This window comes from Setaria italica, chromosome VI (genome assembly GCF_000263155.2).
Source record: "Setaria italica strain Yugu1 chromosome VI, Setaria_italica_v2.0, whole genome shotgun sequence".
In the NCBI taxonomy this organism is placed as follows: Eukaryota; Viridiplantae; Streptophyta; class Magnoliopsida; order Poales; family Poaceae; genus Setaria; species Setaria italica.
The window spans coordinates 6,572,770-6,582,401 of NC_028455.1; the positions used below are offsets into that span (position 1 = coordinate 6,572,770).

Sequence of the window (9,632 nt, forward strand, 5' to 3'; positions counted from 1 at the left end):
GAAGCCCGTGCAGCCGTGAGAACGGCGGCAGCGGGGCCCTGGGTTTCTGTGGTTGGGCACATGCCACCCGTCTGTCCCGTGCTTGCCTCCATCGACGGCCATGCTGGCCGCAGCGCGGCGGGCTAGATCCACGCTGGCAAGGGCGGATCCGATGTGCCGGAGACTAGATCGGGCCGTTGGGGCCTCCGCGGCGGCAGCAGCTTGACATGGTTGGCAGCAGGAGGAAGGTGACTCGAAGGTGGCGCATGCACAGGCGGCTTCAGTCTCGCGCTGGCGGCTGTGCGGGGAGGCAAGGTCTACGGCTGGTGCGGCGCGAGAAGGCCGCGTGGTCGAGCCAGCGAGGAGCTGGAGGCCAAGCGAAGGCTGCATCGCCGCCAGGTGCGGACGGCGGCGGCGGCTCGGGGCGATAGATGCGGCGCCCCTGAGGCCTGATCTGCGGGGGCAGCCAGCGCACTGGCCGTGGTCCATGCGGATTTCAGGCAGGCACGGGTTGCTGCGGCTGGGCTGCGCGGTGGCTGTGGGGCCCACGTGGCGTAGCCACGGCAGTGAGCAGGCGAGGCGAAGGCGATCCGGCGAGGCGCGAGGTGGTCGCGCTGCCGTGGCCTGGGCGCGGCGGCGGCTGGGCACGGTGCGAGGAACGGCGACGGCTCAAAGGGCTAGGTGGTGCTCCACCCCGGCAGGGGTACGGGTGCGATGCCTACGGCGCAACGTATGTGAGGTCGATGGCGCGTCTGAGGCATGCAGTGGCAGCGGATGAGGAGGCATGGCGGCAATGCCGCCCCCGAGTGGTTCTTCATGGCTGGGGTCCTGGTACTGCCGGGCTGAGGGCGTTTAGCGCTGAGGATGGGATACTCTGGGCGAAAGCCCTTGCTCGTGGTGATGGCGGCGGCGCCTTTGGGCGTCGTTCTCGCCGTTGGGAGTGCCATGTTGAAGCACTATCCCTACTGCACAGGGTTCTCTGGGTGAAAACCTTGTCCAGTTTATGGACGAGCGACGGCGGCGCTATTGGTTTCGTGCCCTCCTAGGAGGTGTCGTTTCTAGGGACCAAAATCGGCTTCTAGCAATACTGGTGACGTTGATGGTCATGGGAGGCTGCGACCGGTGGTGGGGTCTTGCCGCAACAGGCTTGACGGGAGTTGCCAAGCTCACGTGGAGGCGATCGTTTGTTATGGTGGCGGCCAGAGGTCGTTGCATGTTTGTCGGGTTGGCTACTTGCAGCGGACCGTGGCGGCTGGCGTTGGTTAGTAGCTGTCAGTACGGCGTGGGACTGCGTCGGAGAACGACACTTGCAGCAACGACATCGTGGGACAACTAGGTTTGCAGCGGACTACGGCAGATTGCTCGGCTTTGCTAGGCTACTCCGGTGTGGTACATCATAGGAAGACGGCGCAAGCGACTTCTTTGGCTTGCTGGCACAGCAGCGGAGGCTATGTGCGCGGGTTGAGCAACGAGGCGAAGTCAACCTGCGGCAACAGTTTGGTTGTTCGATGGAGACCTTGGGACGCGGGGCAACATTGCTCACCATTCTAACTGCGACTAAAGAAACGGATCCGTGACATGGAGTATTGTTGCAGACGTGGCAAGGCCCCCGCGTGCGAGAGTGAGGTGGAGTCTAACGGCGGTGTGGCGAGGCCCTGTGCGCTGTGTTTTCGTGGTGGCGACTGCAAGGCAGCCTGCGAGAGGTTCGGATCTGGTGGTTTCACTCTGCCAGGTGGAATGTGGTGTTACAGCGGCACTACGGCAAAGGGTCCCGTATGGCGGTGGCTTTCTCGGTGAGTTGCGGTTTGCTCCTATTAGTTCCTTATCGATGCAGAGTCACGCCTGGAGGTTTGGCGACTACATGAGTGTGAGACTGTCAGGGGTGCCGCGATAAAGGCTTCGGCTCTGCGTTGTTGTGCGTCGAGTGGTGTAGTGTGATCTACTGCCGCTATTTAAGTGGAGTGGTGTGATCGTGTTGATGTCCCAATCCAACCAGTCAGGTTTGACAGTTTAGAGTTAAGTGGTTACCCGCGTTGATGTCCCAATCCAACCGGGTGAATCTAGCTGTTTTTCCCTTTTCTTTTCTTTTTCCTGTCTATGACCTTCCAGTAGTCTTGTATTTTTTCTGCTATATCAATAACAACTCGCACTGTCTCGTACGGTTCGGTTCAAAAAAAATTGGCATGTGCCACTCCAGCAGCAAGTGTTCTGTTGAGCAAATCAAAGAACCAAAGCTTGATCGGGCTGTTATGTTATTACATGATGTCTGGATGGCATTCGCGTATCTCATCGTCGTGGATCGAACGTTCCGGCGCTAGTTCCGCTTCTTCCTAGTATCATGACGGTGTAGTCTTTTTTTCCCCAAAAAATGATATCAAGAGATTTCCAGCAAGTTTTATTAGAAGAGGTAAAGAAAAACAAGTAGTACAAACAACTGGAGGTCATCAATATTGTGAACACCAGCGTTGAACAACTCGAGACAACTCCTCTCCACGCAGGGAGAGATGCAATGCAACAAACCACCACAAAAGCATGCATGGTGACGACGCCCAACACATTATTTCCAGTACATTAGATAAAATCTAGCATGCAAAGCAAGGGACATTATTGTTACAAAAGCAACAAGTTCACTTAGAGTGAGTGAACTCTCTTATTCTACTCCCCTCTCTACATCTTTTAGTCTCTCCACACTTTCAGGATGGCCTCTTTGCCTTCATATGAGTTCAGTTCATGGAATTCTGAAAAAAGTCAGAAACCAAAACGAAAATTTGCACTAATTAGTATATAACCAAGAAAACCTAGCTAATTGATAAAGTTAGCATATATATAGAATCGCAGTAATTTAGCGAAGATATATGTAAGGAGGTGCTTAATTAGACACGACGTACGTGGTGCAGTCGAAGTTGAGTGTGAGCGGGAACGGCAGCGGCGAGCCGCAGCGCGCGGGGAGGTCGCGGATGGCGTCGGCGTTGAGCCCCGGGAATTTCGCCGCGGCCTGCTTCACGCACTCGCACGCCTGCCGCCGCTCCACCGTGCCGGACGGCAGCGCCCTGATCCGCTTCACGCCGGCGCAGCACTCGGCGGGCGGCGCCGCCTCCTTGCCCGTCACGTACCCGACGCAGGGGCGCAGGTTCGAGTCCACCTCCGCGCACGTCACGGCGCCCTCGGCCGGCCTCGCCGCCATCGTGACCACCAGGAACGCCATGGCCGCCACCACGATGACCGCCGCCGCAACGCCCTTCCTCGCCATCTCGATCTCTGTAGTTTCTTCCTTGCTAGTGTTGCTGCTACTGCTCTTGCTGTTGCTCTGGGTTGTGATCGTGGAGTGGCTCAGCAGCTGGGGTTTTATAGGGCTCAGGGTCGGCGAAGCCGTTTCAGCTTTTTTTTTTTGAAAGGAAAAGCCGTTTCAGCTTTCTGTTGGGCTGTTGGTGCTGATACCAAGCTCATAAATGGCGGCCGCGGGTGATGCATTGGTATGCCAAAAACTGGCAGACGGATAGGGTTTTCCGGTCATGCCGACATGCCGTGCATGATCTCGAGGCCACGTCAGCAGCCGTTTCAACAGTTTGATGCTTGTGCTTTTTCGTCGCGTTATGAGTAGCTCATCATCAAGTGATCTTTATTCTTAAACATGTACTATCTCAAACTCAAATTAGGGAGGAAATTTCACATTTCATTCATCGTTTATGTCTACGTATAGGATCAGCTCGCTGTTACTATTAGCCATGGCGACCAAAGATGCATGGATCACCAATTCACTATGGCCATGACATGCGGTACATTCCGTCGCCGCCATGGCATTGTGAGTAGCTCCCCAAGATCAATCTTAATTCTTAAACATTTATCTCAAACTCAAATTAAGGAGGAATTTGTAATTGCATTCATCATATATGTTTACATCGGATCAGTTCTCTGTTACTATTAGCCATGGCGACCAAGATGCATGGAGGATCACCAATTCACCAAGGTTGGCGTTACATTTCGCTGCCGCCAGGCGCCAGCCATGGTGCACCAGCTGCTAGGCGTCAGGCACCAGCTGCTAGGCGTCAGGCTAAGGAGGCGTACATGTGGGGCGGGAGGCGCGGCGTGGCGACGGCGACGAGCGGCGTGGCCTTGGGCATGGTCATGCCGTAGACCTCCCGGGTGTCGACGTCCTCGGGTCGGAGGCCGTCGGGCGGGGACCAGTCGAAGCAGTGGAAGAGCCTAGCGAGCGCCATGAGCACCAGCGCCACGCCCAGCGGCGCACCGGGGCACTTGCGCTTCCCGGCGCTGAACGGCAGGATCTTGAAGTCCGGCAGGTGGCTGATCTCCACCCGGCCGCCCTCCGCCGTCGGCAGGTGCCGCTCCGGCCGGAACTCATCGACGGCGTCCCACACGCGCGGGTTCCGGCCCAGCGCGTGCGTGTTGATGAACACGCGCGTGCGCGCCGGGACATGGTACCCCATGATCGTCGTCGGCTTCAGGGACTCGTGCGGGATCAGGAAGGGACCCGCCGGGTGCATCCGGAAGGACTCCCGGACCACGCACCGGAGGTAGGGGAGGTGGGCGAGGTCCGACTCCACCACCATCCTGTCGCGCCCGATCACCGCGTCCAGCTCCTCCTGGATCCGCCGGAGCACGCGCGGGTTCTTGATCACCTCCGCCATCACCCACTCGTTGGTCACTGATGAAGTGTCCGTAGCCGCAGCGATCATGTCCTGCATATGAACATGCATTGATTTCATTCATGTACTTACACTGGGATTGTATCAGTTCTGCTTGAACAATTCAGTATGCACAACACTTCTAAAACTAAAACATGTATTATTGTGCCTAATAATCAGAATTAAAAAGCACATGATTTTGTAATAGTATAAGCGTACCTGCATCAGAGCTTTGATCTCGACATCATCCATGTGCTCCTTCCCGTTCTCACCAGGCAAAGATAGAAGCACATCGACGAAGTCCATCTCTTCTTTGGTATCGTCATCATCCAGGGAAGCCGCAGCACTCTTCTTGGCCTCCCAAGCCTTCCTGTGTTCATCAATTATCTTCTGGTGGAAGTCGTCCACCTTCTTCTCGACCTCCCTCATCTTCTTCTCGCACCCATATGGGTCAACCCACCTCCAAGCCGGCAAGTAGTCCCCAAGATAGATCAGGCCCAGCAGGAAGAACAGCTCATGGGTGATGTGCATGAACTCCATCGCTTCACCAGGGCCTGCGGACTGGATCCCGAAGTACTGCTTCCCCAGCAACATCCTTGTGACGTTGTTCATGGAGAACGCACCGAGAACCTCTCTGAGGTTCACGGGCTTCCCAGACTGAGCTTTGGCCCATACAAACTGGCAGAGGTGCTCAGCCTCCTGAGCTCGGTGAGCAGCAAAAGACTCGAGCCTCTTGGTTGTCAGCAGGTGCTCCATGCAAACTCTCCTCATCCTTTTCCAGTTTGGCCCCAGCGGAGCAAGAGCCACATCGCCACACCCGTAGGCAAGATGGACAGCAGCCAGTGTCCGAGGTCGTGAAGCAAAGACCTCATCTTGCCGGATGAGTATTTCACGGATGACTTCAGGATCGTCGGTGGTGATGGCATCAATGGTTCCTAGGCGGAGATAGACAAGGGGGCCATATTTGGTGCAGAATCGAGCAAAGTCTTTGTGTGGAAGAGGGCTCAACTGGAGAAGGTTACCAAAGATTGGCCATGTTGGAGGTCCGGGTGGAAGCCTTTGCCTCATGCTGTTCCTCCTCCTCCAATACACTACAATAAAGATCCATAAGCATAAGAGGATGGAGAGAAGAACTGGATCCATGGTTCAGAAACAGATGGCAATTAAAGTTGAATTGCAAATGTTGGCTATTTATGGGATCCCAACAAGCCTTCCGGTAAAGTACAAAGAAAATCGAGTGATTGAGGTTGAAGCGAATTGGTTACAGTATTGGACTAGTCATGATTCTTGTGTTGATCTATATGGTTAAGCACCCCAACTACCATCATGTATATAAAAACCGTCATGATCTTGACATGACTTGTGCAACGTAGACTGTAGAGCACTGAAAAAATGTCATAGAATAAATAGAAGAGGATTAGAACAAAAGAAAGTTCATGAACATGACCATGTATTCAGAGAGAACGAGCTGATGTTGTGTTCCCAAAATTAGGATCTTTTGCTCATTACTCAGCAATTTGCTAAACCAAAAAAAGTTTACCATGCAAGTCAAACTCCACCTGCCACATCTATAACAAAGGCACAAAGATAAACCCCTATTTTGTTGAGCAGAGCATCGTAGACCTTCATGAATTACTTGGAAACTTCTAAAAACAAAAGCCTAATTATCCATTCACGTTGGTATGGTTGCCTCATCCGAATGACTGAATCAGCATAAAGATTACCTCACTAAATGACTCTCTTCTCTAACAATGGATGAGAAGATTATATCTTGCACAAATATTCCTGAAGGTTGAAAGCACACAGCACCAAAGGATTTTCTTGTTGCACAACATGTCATGATAGCAGATGCATTATTTGCAGAAGCATCATTGACTCTCCAGAGTCTGAAAAAGGGTGCAACAGATGCAATAAACATCAGAATTGTAAAGAATATAAACAACATTATATGGTACTGTATTCTGCTATGTGGATAAGATTTACATGTGCCAAACTACCTTTGCAGGGATCCAAACAAAAGAAAAAGAAAAAACTCTTCCATGAATCAAATACAACTGATCAGTTGCATACTGAAATTGCTATCCCAAAAACATAAGGTGAAGTAGGAAGTAAAACTAACCAAATAGTTGATCCAGATCAACAGGCTCCTTAATCTTCATATCAGTAATTATCTTATCAGATATCCACATATACTTAGGCATTAAAAATGAAAAATGTCCTGGCCCAAGTGTGCTATGCTGTCTCAGTTCCAATTACTGACTCTGCAATGGCATACAAAACATATCAAAAAATTGACATCTACTCTTGGCATTAGAATTGTTCCTTTGTGAATCCTATATTCCTGTCTTACAATATGCCAGTTATGCCAGTTATCTGCACCTGGAGGTGCTCATTCCGTGTTATTCTTTTCCTGTATGATGAGGCTATACCCAGGACTTTTACTAGCCATGTTGGACAATTGTGCAACTTTTAGCATCTCTTCATCATCCTCCATCCCTGCTTTGGAGAACAAGTTTGACAGGACTGTGTAAGCTGTTGCGTTGTAAGGATCCATCTCAAGTAGCCTCTCTGCTGCTAATTTTGCAAAAGCAAGATTAGAATGGAGGCTACTAGAGCTAAGCAAAGCTGCCCATGCATCAGGATAATCTTTCTGGGGCATCAAGTTAATCATTTCCAGTGCTTCAGCAAGGAAGCCTGCACGGCCTAAAAGATCAACCATGCAGGTATAGTGGTCAGGGTTTGGTTCAATGCCATAGACTGATTTCATGGATTCAAAGTAGTTATAACCTTGTTGAACTAAACCAGCTCGTGCACAAGCAGTCAGAATTCCCAAGAATGTCACATGGTTAGGCCTTTGGCCATCATTTTGCATTCTGTTGAAAAGTTTGAGCGCATCTTCTGCCAAGCCATGTTGTGCAAATGCCGTAATCATAGAATTAGTGGCAATGAGGGTTGGACTGCTGATGCTTGAGAAAACACGATGAGCCTCTGCCAACCTACCGCATTTTGCATACATTGTCACCAATGAAGTGTAAACAGCTGAGTCAAATACCCATCCCATGTTGACCGCATAGGCATGGGCTTGCAATCCCTGATTCACCATTGCCAGACTAGCCAAAGCACTCAGCAAACAACTAAAAGCCACTGTATTAGGCTTGCACCCTTCCTTTGACATACGACGAAACCACCGCACAGCATTTACGTGGTCTCCATTTGCAATGAAACTGGAAATAACTGCAGCCCAAGCCACCCCATCTTTTCCTGGCATTTGCTCAAAGAGGTCAGTGGCCTCTCTCATCCAACCCCTACTAGCAAACCCAACTACCATTGATGTCCAAGAAACAGCATCCCTCTCAGGCATCAACTTGAAAAGCACATGTGCATCTTCAATCATGTCATTCTGAACATACCCTGTGATCAGTGAGTTCCACGATACTATGTCCTTATGCTCCATGAAAGCAAACACCCTTCTAGCATCGACCATCCAACCGAAGCGGGAATACATTATGATTATCGAGTCACCCAAGAAAACATCCTTTTCGAAACCCATTGCTATAATCAACCCATGAATCTGAATTCCTTCTCTGACAAGACTGGCCTCAGAACAGGCATCCAGCACCACTGAGAGTGTCGTTTCATTAACCTGAACACCTTCATCTCTCATGTCCAGGAACAGCAAGATACCATCTCTGCGCATCCCACGTTTCACGTACCCCCGGATCATCGAGGTCCAGGACACCACATTCCGCTCCGGCATTGCCTCAAACAGCCTCCTCGCCTCCGATACAGTCCCATACTTACACAGCCCATCAACCAAAGCACTCCAGGAAAAGATGTCCCTCGCCGCCATTCCGTCGAACACCCTCAGGGCCATGCCAAGCTCCCCGGCCCTCAGGTACGCAGCCATTATCGCATTCGACCCAACGGGGTCCCGCCACTGCGGCGGCATCTCCCCGTACACCGCCTCGGCCTCCCGCAGCATGCCCGCCCTTGCGAGCCCCGTGATCATGGCGCCGTAGGACACGGCGTTCTTCGCCGGCATCTTCGCGAAGAGCGCGTGCGCGGCCGCCGCCGCAGTGGCAGGCCTCCACCGGGCCGCGCGGAGGTAGAGCATGAGCAGCGCGTTCCAGGAGGCGGCGTTGCGGCGGGGCATGTCGTCGAAGACGAGGCGCGCGGAAGCGGGGTCGCCGGCGTCGGCGTAGGCGGTGAGGAGCGCCGTCCAGGAGATGACGTCGCGGCGGGGCATCCGGTCGAACAGCTGCTGGGCGTCCCGGATGCAGCCGCGGCGGCCGTAGGCCGTGAGCAGCGCATTGAGGTGGGCCGTGTTAGGGACCCGAGGTGGCCGTGGAGGCTGCTCCGGCGTTCGGAAGCGGTGCGGGACGCCCGCGCCGGCCAGGGTGGCCGTGGCCGGAGCTCTGGGTAGCCGCAGCGCGGCCATCGCCGTCCACCGCGTTGCCAGGGAATGCCTCCACTCGTATCTTTTCACGAGTACTCCACATAAATCCATTCGTACAACTCCTTTACAAATTACAATAATGAGGTCAAATAATTCGAAATCACCTGGATTATTGCTCAACTTTGAACATTTAAGTTCATCTTATATTGTAACTGCACTGTTCATGAGTTAGGGTGTGTTTGGAACCGCTCCATAAAAAACAGCTCCATTCTACCAACTTCAACTTTTTTTTACTTCGTTCCACCAACTCCAGAAAAATAGGAGCTATGGACCCGTTTGACTAACTGTGTAAACTCCAGCTTCAGAAATTGTAAGAATTAAGTCAGAATAGTCTCTGTTACCTTTGGCTCGGGTTAGGATTTCTTTTCGCAGCTACATTACCCAACTACATTACCCAACTACTACTGTGCCCCCGGTGGCTAACACTTTGAATAAATTTACTCAAAATGGGACGTGTGATATATGGTTAACATATCTCAGTAGTTCTTGAGTATAGAAAAATGAGTTTGGATATTTAAATTGGAGGTTAAAGAATGAATTTTACACTGTTTCAG

At 52.1% G+C, this 9,632-nt stretch overlaps 2 protein-coding genes across 4 annotated transcripts; both read right to left on the reverse strand.

Annotated features, from left to right (window-relative positions):
- Nucleotides 1-2,348: 2,348 nt before the first annotated feature.
- Nucleotides 2,349-3,279, reverse strand: LOC101785562 (non-specific lipid-transfer protein A). Its single transcript, XM_004972871.1, has 2 exons — nt 2,868-3,279; nt 2,349-2,717 (listed from the first exon to the last, which is right to left on the reverse strand). The coding sequence occupies exons 1-2, from the start codon at nt 3,227-3,229 to the stop codon at nt 2,708-2,710; spliced, it is 372 nt and encodes a 123-aa protein (XP_004972928.1). The 5' UTR covers nt 3,230-3,279; the 3' UTR covers nt 2,349-2,707.
- Nucleotides 3,280-3,799: 520 nt separating this feature from the next.
- LOC101785968 (cytochrome P450 703A2) lies at nt 3,800-9,309 on the reverse strand. Of its 3 annotated transcripts, none has more exons than XM_004972872.2 (4): nt 6,742-7,015; nt 6,347-6,508; nt 4,842-5,713; nt 3,800-4,676 (listed from the first exon to the last, which is right to left on the reverse strand). In XM_004972872.2, exons 3-4 carry the CDS (start codon nt 5,688-5,690, stop codon nt 4,026-4,028), a joined length of 1,500 nt encoding a protein of 499 aa, XP_004972929.2. In that variant the 5' UTR covers nt 5,691-5,713; nt 6,347-6,508; nt 6,742-7,015; the 3' UTR covers nt 3,800-4,025. The 3 variants fall into 3 exon arrangements, 2 of the variants coding, with proteins under 2 accessions (XP_004972929.2, XP_022683059.1); XM_022827324.1 differs by having other exon boundaries at nt 4,842-6,006; XR_002678023.1 differs by lacking the exons at nt 3,800-4,676; nt 4,842-5,713 and adding an exon at nt 5,768-6,006 and having other exon boundaries at nt 6,742-9,309.
- Between the last annotated feature and the right edge of the window lie 323 nt (nt 9,310-9,632).